Source organism: Antechinus flavipes, chromosome 1, assembly GCF_016432865.1.
Source record: "Antechinus flavipes isolate AdamAnt ecotype Samford, QLD, Australia chromosome 1, AdamAnt_v2, whole genome shotgun sequence".
Taxonomy (NCBI): Eukaryota; Metazoa; Chordata; class Mammalia; order Dasyuromorphia; family Dasyuridae; genus Antechinus; species Antechinus flavipes.
This window is the reverse complement of record NC_067398.1, coordinates 578,697,571-578,714,450: the sequence shown is the minus strand read 5'-3', so window position 1 is coordinate 578,714,450 and position 16,880 is coordinate 578,697,571. Positions and strand designations below refer to the sequence as shown.

The 16,880-nt window shown below is 37.7% G+C and overlaps 2 protein-coding genes across 3 annotated transcripts in view; one reads left to right on the top strand and one right to left on the bottom strand.

Moving 5' to 3' along the window:
- Positions 1 to 2,676: 2,676 nt before the first annotated feature.
- Positions 2,677 to 16,339, top strand: CCNE2 (cyclin E2). Of its 2 annotated transcripts, none has more exons than XM_051970872.1 (12): positions 2,677 to 3,059; positions 4,353 to 4,392; positions 4,482 to 4,578; positions 4,669 to 4,725; positions 5,720 to 5,871; positions 7,707 to 7,842; positions 9,757 to 9,903; positions 11,361 to 11,456; positions 12,246 to 12,380; positions 13,189 to 13,300; positions 14,247 to 14,404; positions 14,956 to 16,339. In XM_051970872.1, the coding sequence occupies exons 1-12, from the start codon at positions 2,753 to 2,755 to the stop codon at positions 15,067 to 15,069; spliced, it is 1,551 nt and encodes a 516-aa protein (XP_051826832.1). In that variant the 5' UTR covers positions 2,677 to 2,752; the 3' UTR covers positions 15,070 to 16,339. The 2 variants fall into 2 exon arrangements, with proteins under 2 accessions (XP_051826832.1, XP_051826833.1); XM_051970873.1 differs by lacking the exon at positions 2,677 to 3,059 and adding an exon at positions 3,226 to 3,292.
- INTS8 (integrator complex subunit 8) overlaps positions 16,325 to 16,880 on the bottom strand; it is a 65,507-nt gene continuing 64,951 nt past the window's right edge. Inside the window, exon 27 of the mRNA XM_051970866.1 lies at positions 16,325 to 16,470. Coding sequence (XP_051826826.1) covers positions 16,354 to 16,470 — 117 coding nt within the window. The 3' untranslated portion in view covers positions 16,325 to 16,353. The remainder of the gene's footprint in view (positions 16,471 to 16,880) is intronic.

The following is a 16,880-nucleotide window of genomic DNA, read 5'->3' as shown; positions in this document are numbered from 1 at the left end:
TTCCTGTCATCTTCAAAGGAATAATGCAGGAATTATCTAATAAAAACATATAATAAACACTTAATGATGCTTATTTACTTCCTCTTTAATCATAGTAAAGACATTACCATTCATGTTGTGGTAAAATGTGTAGCAAAACTGCAATGTTTTGGGGGCAGCTAGGTGGCACAGTGGAAAGAGCATCATTCCTGAAGTCAGGAGGATCTGAGTTCAAATATGACTTCAGACACTTAATGCTTCCTAGCTGTGTGACTCTGGGTAAGTCACTTAACCCCAATTGCCTCAGGGGGGAAAAACTGCAATGTTTTGAATCTTGAGTTACTGTGGAGAAATACAATTTGGAATATTGTGTATCATAAAAGCACACGACATATATAAAAATTTGGGGAATGGAAGAATTTTAATTCTGGTTCATATGGTGAAATGAGGCAAGGAAAAATAAAATTATTATGAAGAAAATAAAACCAAAGGTTAAAATAATGAAAGATGATGAAAATGTGGTAAATAGTACATTCAATCTCCTCTCAAACTCAAGATTCTAAGGAACTTCATCTTTGACTTCTAGAGACAAAAACATCTACACATTTAAAACCATGATAAACTACATATGCACAACATGTATTATACAATACTGCTGGGTTTTCCTCTATTGATCTTTGCCCAAATGCCCTTTACCATACTTCTTTATCCCTAACTTCTAGAATCTCTTCTCATGAATACATTTTCTTAATATACAATAGTATTCTGCCTCTCCTCCAATATGGCCGAAAAGACTCAAATTTCCCTAAAAAGGTGACCTTATTGGTATTTTGAAAACCTCATTTACTGTTATCCTGACCTTGGTATTCTCTTAACATTCAAGAGCATAACCAAAATATGTGCATTATGTGTATATATTTTTATATGTGTATACATATGTAAACTCACAAATAACACACATACTTGTAAAACACGTGTATGTTTTCTTAGTACATAATGGTTCTTTGCCTCTCTTTTCCCAGTATGGCAGAAGTGACTCCAATTTCCCTAAAAAAAATTTCCCTTTGTTTAATGCCAGCTTCACCTAGGTATTCTTTTAAAACTTCAAATCATAACCGAAATATGTGTACATATTTGAGAGGGGATGTAAGTATTTTGAAGATATTTTTTTACTGGCGGCCTGATCTGGGTATTTGTTTGAAATGCAAGAGAATGACCAAAATGTGCATGTGTACGCATGCATAAATACGTATATATGTATACACTTATAAAATAGACATATTTCTTAATATACAATGCTACTTTGCCTTTTCTTTTTCTAATATGGCAGAAGTGACTACAATTTCTTTTAAAAGGGGGCCTTATGAGTATTTTGAAGACCTCTTACTGGAAGCTTGTAAATAATACACACATACACACACACATATATATACACGAGTATTTTAAATTTAAATAGTTCCTTTACAATTTGCTAATTGATCAAGTGCTTGTTTATTCATGCTAAATAATAATTGGCTTCAGTCAAGATTTCTTGCATATTTTGTTCAAGTGGGAGGGTTTTCCAGGCAACCTATTCATAAAGACTTCGGCACGCTCCCTACATCCTGGATCTTTTCCTCCTCCCCACTCCCTCCTAGCTGCCCCTTTCAGAATCTGAGTATTTTTCACCCACAGCCAAGGAAGGAGCAGAAGCCCCAGCGGGCCACAGAGAAGGCATCTACCACAAATGAAGCCATACTTCTCCCACGCGGCTGGAGCCGGTTCCAGGGGCAGCCGGTCGCCAAGTGGAGGATCGTGCTGAGGGTCAGTCAGCATTTCCCGCTTCTCCGCTCCAAACCCTCACTGTTCCTCCCTCCTCCTCTGGCCTGGCCCGCGCGCCAGAGGCTCGCGCTTAGCTCCAGTTCCCTCCAGTTAAAGGAAACACAAAGTTGACGTGTCCCTGGGGTTGATACCGCATCGCTTCAGAGGGGGGAAGGGGCGACCTGGCCGGGGAAAGGAAGGGACTAGGGGAGCCGGGCGAGTGCAACACTTATCTCTAGGATAGGAAGGCATAGGGCGGGCTCCCCAACAGAACCTCCAGCAGCTCCCGCCCGCGCCGGGGCTCACGCGGGAAGCTCAAGGCGGGATTGCCGCAAGGGCGGCGGGCCTAGAGGAGGGGGCGGGCACTACACGTGGTCGGACCCAGGCCTAGCTCGACCCTCTAGGCAAACAGCAGAAGGCCAATCCCTCTCTCTTTCCCTCCCGCAAGTCCCACAAATGAAAGCTGGGGTTGTTCTGGGAACAAGCTTAGAACTGCATGGGAAGCGAGAAGGGGCATAAAGGAGAGGATGCGTCCATTGGCAGCCCAGGCCTCCGCGATGGACTGGGGGATTGGAGGAAGAGAGGCGAGGACCTAAAACAGAGGCGGACAAAGGGGAGATACATACCCGAGTTCACCGACTGGGGCAAAGGGCAAGGTCCGCCTTGCCTGCATGCCGGCTCCCCTCAATCTTCTGCATGGGGTTCAAAGCAGCAACTGTGGCTGCACAGGGCCCCCGGGACAGCTAAGAGAGGAAAAACACCACGCCGGCCTCAGCCCGGAGCCTCAGCACTGTTTACATTCTGCGGCAGCTCCACGTTGTAGTGCCGTTGTCGCCTCCTATTGGCCAGAGCCGCAGCCCTAGCCCCGCCCCTTCCATGAAGGGGTGGAGCCAGCGCCTGTGCCGAGAGGGGAGGGAAGGAGCCACAGCCGGCCGCAGCCACCTCCTGCTTCTCCTCCGCTGCCGCCGGCCGTATGGCCCCGGGGTCGCACCTCTCGGGTTTGATGGGTGTCACTTCTCCGACCAGCCTATCCGCTTCTTCCCCCACCTCCTCGGAGCCTCCTTACAGTTGCCACACCCTCGGGTCAGACCGCGTCCCAGAGGGCGGAGGGGCGGGAGGAGAGTCCTGGCGGGAGATGCCGGGGTCGGAGAGGAGGGACGACGAAGGAGTCTCCTCCTCAGTTCCCTTGCTAGCCCCAGGGCCCAGGGTCTGGGACCCGCAGTCTGCGACCGCCGGCACTCTTTGCGTAGAGGAAAAGGACCCGGCAAGGCGGGATCCAGGTGGGGCTCGCGCCGGTTGGGTAGGAGCTCGCGCCGAAGGGCGCTCGCGCGCCGGGTGGGGCGGGCGGGGCTGGCGAGCGGCGCGGGCCGAGGCGGGGGAGGGGGGAAGGCGCTGTCCAGAGGTGTCAGTCTTAGGCGCATGCGTACGGGGCGGTGCTGGCCCCGAGGTATATATAGGGTTGGCGCCGGCGCCAGCTGAGAGCGGATCTGCAGCCGGGCTGATGGTGGAGCAGGTAATGGGGGCTGGGGACCTGGGGACCTCGGGACCTCCACCCGGCGGAATTCATCCATCCTATCTGGTCTGGTTCCTTCCCGCGGGTGGGAGCCCAGGCCGGGGAAAGGGTTCAGGAAAGCTCAGCCAAAGCAGGACGGCTGCGTGTCACTACCCTGGAGTCCCCACTGGAGTCTGTCGCCCGAGGGCGGGCGGGCAGAGCGGCGTGGGGCGCCCAGGGGAGCTGGGAGCCAAGAGGGTGTCAGCCGGGAGAGAATGGGGCCCCCTGCCTGCTTTGGGGTCAGGATGGGAGAAGGGGCAAGCAAGGCGGAATTTGTCCCCTTTGGTTTTGGGAATTTTCTCTTTTGAAAATACCCCCGTTCTTACTCCCCTTCCCAAGTTGAGAGGAGATCTGGCTGCCCCTTCCTGCCCGAGGACTGGGAAGGAGGAAAGAGAGGAGGTTGAAGGACTTGACCCGAGTCTCAGTTCCCTCCCTCTCTGGCTTCCCCGCCACTGCCGCTCTCCAAATTGGCGCGGAACCGGCTTCCCCAGAGTTTTGACTCTCCACCCCCCATCTCACCCCTCCCCCCTTTTCCCCCAGCCTTAGTGCAGACCGACCAGGGTCCCAGGAGCTCACCACCTGGGGACTAGGGGCACGGGGCGCTCAGGCTGCTGCTTCCAGGCAGGGGTAGAAGGCTAAAGTGCTTAAGTCTCCCTTTACCCTCTAGCTGTCCTCTTATTCCCTTTTAACCCCCTCCCCGATCCCCCAGCATGGGAGTGGGGATAATGCAGTGGGGAGACCTGTTTGGGGAATTTGCTTTGGGGCTTCCTCTTTGAGATACTGTATTTTAGCCATTTGGATTTTCTAAGTCTGCATAGTATGCATCTCAGAATTCTTGTACTTCATCTAGTGGTAGGTGGAAAAGCATGCCCTCACCCCCTTCTCTGGTAAATTTAAAGTCTAAAATAGTGATGGGAAAACCAAAATGACTGGCCATCTCCCCAGTTTACTAATGACTCTTGGTTTATGGAACACATCTAAACATGTGCTTGACTATTTTTCTTTCCCCTTTCTTCTCCAGAAGCTTTGAAGAACCCAAAGAAAAAAATGTCAAGAAGGAGGTAATATTTTGTGTTGTCTGCATCAAGAATGCGGTGTTGTTAGGCAGCAGAACTCTTTTTTTATTTTTATTTTTCCCTCCCATTTATAGTAGCCGTTTGCAAGCTAAGCAGCAGCCCCAGAGCAGTCAAACAGATTCTCCCCAGGAAACTCAATTCCTTCAAGCCAAAAAAAGGAAAACAGCTCAGGTAAGTTGAGAAGCTCAGAAGAGTAACAAAAACACTTGCTGTTATCATTTTGGGGCCTCAATTTACCAATGGCTGTATTTTACATTCTAGGATGTAAAGAAAAAAAAAGAGGAGACTGTGGCCAAGAGACAGCAATATGAAATTAGGGTAAGGCAAGACTGGGTGAAGCAGGATGGACTGGTGAAAGCTACTTGAGGCCAGGGGCAGAAGGTCTGAGGGGTATTGCTTCACAATAGAAAAGATCCATGTGACATTTTTACCTTGAAATGCCGCCTAGAGGTTCAGCCTGGAATCTGGGTGATTTAGGTATATGGGCCTGACTCTTACAATTGTAGAGTACAGAGTAAGTCAGTCTTCTAGCAGCTGGTTCCTCTTTGTAAATCCCTCCCCCTTGCAGTGGTCTGGCTAGTCCTGGGCCCGCCTAATCCTTTCGGATATACTGCTCTTTGTTCACTTCTTGACTGTACCAGTGTTCTGCTAACTGCAACATGGGCAATCTGGTATTTGGATCCAACATCCAGAATCTCCAGTCCTTCACTGAAACTTTATTATCCATACTCCTATATTTTGTCACGAAGGGGATCCTGGAGACAAAGCTATAGACTTTTACCACTGCTCCTCCTCGAACACATTCTTTCAGAAAATAGCACTTATCCCTTTTTAATAATTTTCAGTGTTTAATTTTTCTAATAGTATAAATTGTCTCATGAAGCGGGTTTAATTAAAACCTGAAAGGTATTTTTCAAAAGGTACCCATATTTTTGGGAGAAATTAATTTTTTTAAAATCTAGAAATTTAGTATTATAAAACTAGACATTTTCTATGCTCCATCCTCTGCTTATCTGTTTTTATTTAATTAGCTCTATGTTGACTCCATTTTCAACCTTATTTTCTGCTTCAGCAAAAATTTAGTTTTTCGATCATATTTTGTTTTGTCACTTATAAAGTAAGTAAATAATTACATATACAATGTCAACTTAAATATTAGGTTGCTAAAAATTAGACTGCTATGTATTTACAATTGTTTTAAGAAAAAGATGTTTTTAGGATCAAACTTCATTTCTAAAAATTATCATTGATTTTTTTCTTACTGTTGATTAAAAGAGATCATCAACAAGCTTTTTTTTTCTTTAAATGATAGAATTGTTGGCCATCTGTGATATCTGGGGGTATCACTCCTTGCATTATTATTGAAACACCACACAAAGAAACTGTCACCAGTGACTTCTCCAGATTTACTAATTATAGGTTTAAAAACCTTTTCATAAATCCTTCACCTCTGCCTGATCTAAGGTAAGTTATTTTCAATACTTTTCTAAAGTAGATGGAAAACATAAAATATTGGTAATTTAATGTTGCTGCTGGTTTATTACTATTTTATTGCTATCCTGAAAGGCCAACCTAAAAATTAAAAGCAAATATTCAATTAAAACAATTTTATTCATATTTTTAAAAACTACTCTTATTATGTTAGTGACTCCACATGGCACTAAAAATAATTGGACAATGAACTTAAAAGATTCAAGAATAAATAAATTTCAATTTTGGCTAAGAAAGTTGGTAGTTATGTGACTCTGGGCGAGTCTCAAAACCTCTCTTAGCCCTGATTTTCACATCTTTAAAAAAAGAGATTATAATACTTGTAAAACTTATTTCACAGGATTGTTATGGGAACTAGATATATAAATGTAAAGAGATTGGCAAACTTGTAAAAACAATTATCAGTAATCAAAAATTCCCTTTCACTTTAAAAATTTCCTAACTGATCTTCCCTACCTCTAGTATCCCCTTTGCTACCTTTTGAATAGTTGTCAAAATAATGAGACTCCTTGACCATTTTTGATCTCTAATTCATTTCTATATCAATTCATCATTCAAAAACTTTTAGTGGCTATTTATTGTCAAGCATTATGCTAAGTGCTATTGATGTAAAGAGAGACAAAATCACAATCCTCATTCTCAGTAAGTCCCAATTCAAATGCGGGAAACAAATGATTGTGTACCTGCAAGATATATGCAATGTACACATAGTATAAGTGCAAAATAATCTTAAGAGGGAAAGTCCAGGGACCAGGAAGAGGGTGGATTTGAATTGTCATAAGAGATAGTCAGAGAAGCTGTGGGGCATGTAAGGAGGGGAACATTTCTAGAGACCCAGGCCAGCTGTGGAAAATATTCAGAGTAGGGAGATGAGAATCATTAAAAAGGCCAATACCATTGATCATGATGTACATGGAAGGAATTAAATATAAGAAGAGCAGAAAGGTAGGAAGAGGCCAGGTTCTAATGGACTTGAGAATTCCTATAGAATTTTATATTTGAGTCTGGAGCTACTGGAGTTTTAAGTAGGTGGAGATAGGTAACATGCTAATAATAGGCAATTTAGGAAAGTCCTTTGGCAGCAGAGTGAAGAAGGATCAGAAGGAGATTTGAGGCAGGGAGACCAACTAGGAAACTATTGCAGTAGTGCAGGTGGCAGGAAATAAGTTCTGAAGCAGGATAGCATCAGAGAAGATAGAAATAATATTTGGCTACAGATTGGATAGGTGAAATGAAAGACAAGTTGAGAATAACAGTGGATATGAGCCTTTATATACTTTTTGAATAAAAAAAAAAACACTTTAATGTGCATGCTATTACACTAGCTCCAACCTTTGTTCTTATTTCAGATTACTTTCACATGACTGTCTCAATTTGACAACTAGCTATTTTATACAATGCATTTTTTTGTTTTTCCAATACTTTCATGGCTGAAATATATTCTGTGTCAAATTCCTTTTTTTTTTTTTTTTGAAAAATTAAGCCTACTATATTGTACCTCAACCCCCTTTCCCAACATTCTAACTCAAATTAAGTTTTCTCTGCCAAATTTTCCTAAAACTCTGCCTGGATCCCTTCTTATCAGTGTACCAGTATTAATTCACATACCTGTTGTGCCTCTGCCTAATGATCTGTAAAATCTTTAAGGGTGAAGATTGTTTATTCATGTACCCCCAGTTCCTAAACTTAGATTTTGTGTAAGCCGTCCTACTCAATGTTTTAATTGTAAAAGCCACATATTTTAATAGAACCTTCCATTTTTACCCAACAAAATCGTATATAATATCCTTTTTTCTCCTCTTTCATAGTTGGGGATGTTCTAAGGATGTCTGGTTTAATATGTTAAAAAAGGAGACCAAATATGTTCATGACAAACATTTTGAAACGCTACATTCTGACTTAGAACCACAGATGAGGTCAATACTTCTGGACTGGCTTTTAGAGGTGAGTGTTCAACTATTTTTGTTTTGTTTCAATAGCTAAAAATCACTATTTCCCATATTCAACCATATAAATGTCGTAAGGCAGAAATTAAGGTAGTGGCTTTTGTAGCTTTATCTGCTGCAATTTTGGGGAGAATGTTTATAGTTAATGGCATGTATAAAACCTGAACTAGCCCTATATCAACTGTCCTCCTGAGCTCAGATTGCTGCGTCCAGGGAGGTATAGAAAGTTAGACAGACATAATTTAAAAGAACAGGATTAAAGAGTTCCAAAGAAATGTAGGTTCAAATGATATGACTCACTTTCTGCACTTGTAAAAATGGACATCATGGGGGCAGCTAGGTGGCATAGTGGATAGAGCACCAGCCCTGAAGTCAAGAGGAGACCTGAGTTCAAATGTGGCCTTAGACACTTAACACTTCTAGCTGTGTGTCCCTGGACAAGTCACCCCTGTTGGCCTCAGTTCTTCATTTGTAAAATGAACTGGGGAAGGAAATGGCAAACCACTTCAGTACTTTTGAGTACTGAAAGTACAAGAAAATGTGAAATGGAGTCACAGAGACATGGATACAACAAACAATTCAACAACATACCTTAAAATGGTAAAGAAATGTGAGTTTTTATTTTGCAGTCTTAAAAGGAGCTTAAGTTACAGCTACATCATAGCCAGCATTAACTTGCTTGATCACTAAATAGAGTTCTCAACTTTCTTAAGTAAAAATGAAGGAACCTGGGTTTTGAGGTTCTTTGAAGAACTAGTTCCTGAATTAGGAGTAGACTAGTCCCTGAACAAAAAAAGGCAGTATAACTATAGAGTTTTAAATGTCTTTGTAGGTTAGGTTTGCTTTAAAAATTTTTTTTTTTCTGGATTTCATTTAATAACATACTTCAGAAATATAACCTTAACCTTGCCTCTTGCCATCTCTGATTTTAAAAAAAGAAAAACCCAAGCCTTAAATCTAATATTAGAGTAATCACATTAGATCCGAATAAGCAATAGCAGAGTACCACCAGCAGACCCTAAGGTACCAGAAGGTAGTAAAAGAATAGATTCTTTTAACTAAGGGTGATAGACCACATGTATAGAATGAGGTATATTTTTCAGACATGACGAGTATATTGATGAATTTTGAGCGTATATTCTAAGCACGTAATCACTGAGATGAAATAAAGAGAAGGCATTAACTACTTTCTTTAAAAGCATATGGGTTCAAGGAAAGGTATATATAATTATCTCAGGTGTCCCTTAGAAGCACCAGAATCTCAGAAATAAGGTCTCACTCTTGATGGTACAGATGCTTCACCTAGCTACTTGTGTCTCATCTTTGCCATCATAACCCTCTACAAAGGACACCTTGAATGCTTAAAGGCTTTTTAATATGTAATAAGACTCTTTTGGCAGCCTAGTGAAGCATATGAATACCTCAGAAGAATGTTTTAAAATTAATAAAATACATAGCATTAAAAAGGAAACCGGTTAGATTAAAATTAATTTTTTTTCTCCATATGAATTTATATATCTTCCCAAATCATCCACAGATCCAGGTCAAGAACCCATGCTCTAGTACTTATGAGGCTTCATGGATTATCAGTGGACCACAAGGACTGACTAGATTATCATCTCCCTTGATGTGACTAGTTGGAATAACTTTGGAGAGGAAATGAACCAAAGTTTTCATAACTTTCTATCAATCGTAAAGAAGTAAAACTGGAAATAAAATAATTTTGCAAAATGGTACCTCCACTCAGTAGAAAGGGGAGAAGAAATAAATCTACCTATTGTAGCAGCAACTAAAATTTTAAAAAATTTTACATTGGGCAAATTTAAAAAATAAAAGTGTTTAATGTCTGGAATATACTTTTTGCCTTGAAGATACTTAAAAGAATAATTTAAATGTTTTAATTCCTCTTTAGGTATGTGAAGTATATACACTTCACAGAGAAACGTTTTATCTTGCTCAAGATTTTTTTGATAGATTTATGTTGACACAAAAAGATATAAACAAAAATATGCTTCAGCTCATTGGTATTACCTCATTATTCATTGCTTCAAAACTTGAGGTAAGTGATAATTTCTGAAATATATTTTTAATGGAAGAATTTGTTAATGCTTTTCATTTAAACTTCTAAAAAAATGTACTTGATTAGATTGTTAAATGTTTTGATATTCTTTAGCATGTTTGTTTTAGAAGTTTCATGGTGATTTTTATATCAATATATTTGTTTGAATAATATCAAAGAAATAGAAGTTCAGATGCTATATATGCAATCCTCGTTTCAGAAAATGGCATTATTTCACTGAAGGTAGAGGGATATCTTGTCAAGTCAAAGTCCTTCATCATTTTATTAAACTATGCCCAATGTAGAAACTATTTTTTCAAATTCATCTATTACTATAGAATTTTAGACCATAGTATCCTGCCTGTCCTTTTTCTGAAACCCATTTTTCAAAACACTTGACGATGTAGCCACCTATAATTATAGGCTTTTTCTTCCAACTCTGAGCAATATTACCTCTCAGTATTTCCCTCATTTTTGTTTTGGCACTTAATTCCTTCTTAATTGTCAGGATGAGAACCAAAATGACACTTTTTTTGTTTTTCAAAAGGTGCAAAGAAGCAGTTATCTCAAAAGCTAATCAAGAATTTCTGAGCAGCTCTGTTTTTATTAGGAACTCAAGCAGACGTTTAAATCTCTAGCTCACCATCTTACTTGTTTTATATCTGTATATAATTATAAGGTCATAAGTTAGTACTGACTTGCCTTTCCCCCAGTCTGGATATTGTTTCATGGTTAATATTGTTACTTCCCCCTGATTAGGATAACATGTTATTATGTGGTTTATGTCTTACCTGCAGTATATTATATGAATTGGTGCCTAGCTTACTAAATTACATTTCTGATCATATCATCCTGTTACTTCTCAGATCAAGACTAAATGCTTTCATCTGAATTTAAGGTCTTAAGTGATTTAGTGATTAAGTGATTTAGTCCCAACCGCTTACCTGGTACTTTCCATTTACATCTTCTAAGTATGTATCTTAAGAGTAGTTCAGTATGCTAGACTCTAGAGATAGTCACATCATCATGCGTTTTGCTCATGCTAATCTTCTCAGGCATAGGGTTTATTAAAACTTCATTTTAAACAAGGTCTCTTACTAGTCACTTGTTCTCCCCACAAGTTCCAAACTCTTAATTCTGAGGTCATTCCTCACTCAGTTACTCACATCTCAACTCTCATAACACTTCAGTTTGTACTGACTACACTTTTACATTCTATCTTGTATAATATACAAAACCAATCCTATGAAGGCATGAACTACTTCTTACTCATCTTGATGTCTCTTTATCTACTTCAACTACACTCTGTAGGCCTTCAGTAAATGTGAAGATTTATAAACTTATCTATGAAATTGTCCTCAAGGATAATATAATTCAGTGCACAACTGAGTTGAGTGATATTTTTATGTCCTCTCACTATGACATCTTATTTCAAATATGAAATTTCATCTTCATAGGAAATCTATGCACCTAAATTACAAGAATTTGCTTATGTCACTGATGGTGCTTGCAGTGAAGATGATATCCTAGGGATGGAACTCATTATATTAAAGGTAATTAAGATACATTTTCATTATTTCTAAGGGGTAATTAAATGACAAATGCATTGTCATATGCATCAGATGATTATCATAGATTCTTTTTCACAATTTAGCCCTAGTTAGTAATGGTTTTCTTTCATTTTGGATATCTCATAGAACTCACCTGTGTTTAAACAGTAAACCCCAAGAAACCTATAGCTATTTTTATCTCACCTTTATGATCTCCCTTAGCCCTGTACTGTACAAAATAGCAATGTATGTCGAATATATGAATGGTCAGTGACCACATAATGGCTAATTCAAAGCTGTCATTAAGAACACTTTGAAATAGTGAGCAAACCAGATTATTAGACAGTGAAGAAAAATGGTAGAAATGAGAATGAATATCAAGATCAAAGAGCTTCAGTGTAAATGACAGTGGCTAACAGCCAACAGGATTAGGGAATGGTTGTTCTGGCTATTTAAATTCTGATTTTCCAGAACCAGAGATTATGAGAAGCATCTGTAAGCTAACATACTTCAGGAAACAGGAAGCCAACCCACAGAAACTTCCATCAAGAAGTATGCTAAAATAATATAATTATAATATGATGTTATTGTATGTTAAGAGGCAGTATAGTGTTGTAGAAAGAATTAGGAATATAGAAATGCAGTTCAGCCTTTTCTCAGTTATTCATATTAAATAGTTTCCTCATCTAAAAGGAAAGAGATGGACTAAATTATATATAAAGGCCTTCTGAAAGATCTAATAATATGAATTTATCTTTGTTGTCATCTAGAACTTAAAACTTCTTTTCACAGGCTTTAAAGTGGGAGCTCTGTCCAGTAACAGTTATTGCCTGGCTGAATGTCTTTCTCCAAGTCGATGCTCTAAAAGATGTTCCTAAAGTACTCCTACCTCAGTATTCCCAGGAAAAGTTCGTTCAAATAGCCCAGGTATAAGAGTTTTTAATGAATTCATATTAATATTATTACATATGTTTTTCATGCTGAACACAACCTGATATAAACAGCTATAAAGTGGACTGAATAGAATCCACTAAAAAAAAAATTCCTCTTTTCCCTACTTGTGTTTCCAAAAAGCTTCAGAATAAAACTTTTTTAAACTACCTGCCTCCCACCCCAAACATACTTTCCCCTAAAAAAGAACCAGATTAGAAGGCTTATAAATTTTTTTTGAATAAAAGAGGAAAAAGAGAGACTGAGTGATAATTCTATTTTCTATAGAAAATTAACCTTAACTAATAAGTTTATGTTATACTTTAACAACCCATAAAAGCATAATGTATAAATGTGACTTTTGGTGTAACTTTTTGTTATTTTCATTAGTTATAATGGGTAAAAAGTTACCTAGAAACTAATGTTTTGGTGATAAACTTTCTCCAAAACAGTTAACTTGATCCAGAAATAGTCTGCCACCATATTTGTCCTTCTGTGTACTCTTTACAGATTAATAGACCTTCCAAGAGCTTACAAACATGGTGCAGATTTAATGTCTAATATTAGAATCATAAAATCAAATTCTTGCTATTATAATAAAATTTATTTTTAAAAATTAAATATGAAACACAGTCTCTGGTGTACCACTACCAAATACCAAATTCTAGTCCTTTGCCAGAAGTGGAAGGATAGGAGGTAGGACATTTCTGCCTCTACTTTCCTCCTTAACATAGTTACAACTTTATAAGGGAACATAATTACGAGTTTCCAAGCTGATCATAATTAACTATTTTTCCTTGGACAGCTCCTGGATCTGTGTATTCTCTCCATTGATTCATTAGAATTCCAGTACAGAATATTGGCTGCAGCTGCTTTATGCCATTTTACCTCTATTGAAGTCGTTAAGAAAGCTTCAGGTAAGATAGTCTCTTACTTTCATTTCTTATTCATACAATAATTCATGTTATTTACTTTTTTAAAATTAGCCTAAAATATAATTATTGAAGGACTGCTTTCACTTCTTTTGATTTGAGTGAAATTTTAAAATATCCTGACCATGAAATCATATATTTGGAACTTCAAGTCCTTAGAAACACTTTGTTTTCTATGCTTTATTTTCCAAATGACTTGTTCATGATCACATAAAATAGTAAGGCCTACATAGGGATTTTGAACCCAGATGTTACCTCTAAATTCTGTGTACCCTCTGTCTGGATGCTATTTCCCTTATTTTCATATAAAATCCATAAAGAAAGTTAGTTCATTTCAAAGGTGAATAAGAATTTATATTCTGAGAAAAAAGCACAAATATCAACATTTGTGTATTATGCTGAAAATTTGGGTTGCACTTTTAAAAACTAGGCAGTTGTCTTAAGATGGTTTTAACCTTAATTAGACTGAGTCTTTGATATTTCTCGATCATGATTCCATGGCATAAAAAGCAGCGGCATTATCAGTGTATTATCTTGATATAGCTAGAATAAAATCAATTGACATTACTAAAATCTAAAAGTTGATCATATAAATTCTAATGTTGTTAATGATCATTTCCTAGTTCACATTTAGATATTAGCCTAACACAACAAGCAAAATGAATAAACAGCATCTTTTTCTTTCCAAATCTTAATATAGTAAGGTACACAGAGATACAAACATTAAACTTGGGGATCAAATAATAAGGCAGAGCAAGAAAATTTTTACATCTTAAGTTCCAGAAGAATGGGGCAAAGCACGTCTCACACATATGTATAGGTCACATGTGCACGCGTGTGCACACACACACACACACACACACACACTTTTGTTTAAAAGGCAAAAATGTTGACCTATACGTGAACTATACATTTTCCTTTTGATCGACAGGTTTAGACTGGGATAATATTTCAGAATGTGTAGAATGGATGGTACCTTTTGCCAGAGTAGTGAAGGGTGGTCCTCCGGTGAAACTGAAGGTTTTTAAGAAGATTTCTGTAGAAGACAGACACAATATCCAGACACACACAAATTACTTGGCTATGCTGGTATGACTTTTTTTTTCTTTGGGGTTTGAAAAGACAGTCTGAAATTTAAATCATTTTGGATCAATTCGTTATCTAAAGAACATTATTCACATGGTTTTTATCTTAGCATTGTCACTGAAAACACAAATTGATATTCCTAGACCAAATTCACAATAAATTAGACATGGATCGGGAAATAGAAAGTTGAACTAAGTCTGATCCAGAACATTGGATAAGTGTACCATATTACTAATACTGTCATCATTTCAAAATAAACATACTAACGATGTGTTTTCTATCCAAAAGATACTTTGGAATTTTAGAGTTACCTGCTACCATATAATTAAATATAAATCCTACTAAGGATAATTTTGATTATAAGAGAATGCTTATACACGAACTTTAACAGGCAGCTGAACATAAAAGCCAGAGAACTAGTGGGCTTTGGAAACTGACCAAATAGATTTATAGTTGGCCAGTACTTAAAACAAAACATTTGAAAGAGGATAAATTTGGCAATTCTGTTGCTAAAGTGGTTTGTGTTGACAATATATCTTTCTGTCTTTGCACAGGAGGAAGTCAATTATGTGTCAGCTTTCACAAAAGTGGGACAGTTGTCACCAGTGTGTAATGGAGGCATCATGACACCACCGAAGAGCACAGAAAAATCCCCAGGAAAACACTAAAGACAAAGTTAACCAACAGCGTGCTGAGTGGATTTTTTCTTACTTGGCAGTATAATATTATATTCCTTTTGGAGTACTAAAAAAGCTAAAACACGTTAGTAATAGTCCTAACCAATTCAGAATTACACTGCCAAGAACGAGTTAAAAGCCTACCCATTCAGAATTGGGATAACCATAATTCAAAACTTAGCTGTCAAAAAAACAGCAGCTAAACTAGTTTATAAACATTAGTGTTTTATTCCCAGGGTGAGTACAGATCCAGGAACTATGTACTCAGATATAATTTGTACGATAGCTACATTTTTGGGGCTTGTGCAACAAAGTTCATTCTGATAAATTAGGAATGTTACTGTTTGAGATATTTTGGACTGGATGAGTGCTACTTTAAAAATTGTACTCTGGAAGTTGAAGAACTCATGACTGGTGCTATTCAGTTAATTCTTGAAAAAAACTCTTGACTCGTTTACAAAGGTTTAAGTTGTACAACAAAATGATGAAATTTTCATTACAGCTGCCGTAGCATTCTGCTTCAAATACATGAACTTTTATGAATTTCAGGAAGATCAATATAATCTTTGGGTAAAACCAAAGAAGATAAAACAAGAAAAAGGTTGGCTTTTCTAAACTCCATCTTAATCAGAGCTTTGTTTAATATACAGGTTGCTTTATATAAAGCCTTTGTATATTAATGATTTTAGTATGGAAAATTTTTATATGAAAAATAGCTTTATGAAATATCAAAGAAAACATCCCCTTTAAGGTACGTTTTTAAAAAGATGTAGAGACTAAAGTCATTTATGTTCAGAAAATTTAGAGTTCCCCTCAAAAATACATTATGAAAAGGACAATGTGGGAAGACATATGATTTAAAGTAGAAATGGCTAAAGCAGAAGATACATTTACATACACACTGGCTTCTAGAAAACCATTGCTGGAAAAATAATGTGAGAACTTAAACTCAAAGTGGGGCACTCAAGAACTTGGTGTTTAAAGAAAAGCTAAGTAATTATCTTAGCTCAGCAGCTAAGCAACTGGACTTCATCAGAAAAAAAATACTACACTAGATTTCTACTACTTGACCTGTGAAATTTTTTTCTTCTTTTGAAGAAACTGCACTAGGTTAGTTTTTTCCCCCTAAAATGTTTCAATGCATTGCATGAGGAAAACACAATTTATTTGTACATATATTGTATAAATGTAATATTTTAATATTGTTTATTTTAAACTTTGTTTAAAAAAATAAAGTTAATCATACTTTTTGAATGGGAAACATTTTTCTTTACTTTAAAAGTAAAGTTTTGCCATTGCTTGGAGAAATTTCTTCTTTCTTCTCTGGGCTGCAAGCTGTAATACTTCTTCAGGATTACTCATATTCAGTTCTGTCTGTCCAATGGCTTTTATCTTTCAAAATAGGATAGGTTTGAAAATTATTACATATATATATAAATGCTTCATTGACAATTCATGGCAAATTTCTGATTAAAAAATCAATTTTATCTAATAGACACATGCAAAATACTATAGGAGATATTAAGACAATTTTCTAGTTAAATCTGATAACATTGGTTTCCATCCCATCTCCTCCCTAGATCATTTATCTCCTTTAATTCTTTCACTATAGTATACTAAGCAAAATAATGGAGGGGGAAGTCTTTTTTAGTTTATTTTTATTGAGCAATGAATTCTTCTCGAGCTAGTAATGTAATATTTTTATTATAGAACTAGTCTCTAACCCCAAAATGTATATGCATATAATTATTTTTATTAACTTCTAAAATCCTAAAAAGCAGTTGGTGTATATTCTTGGGTCA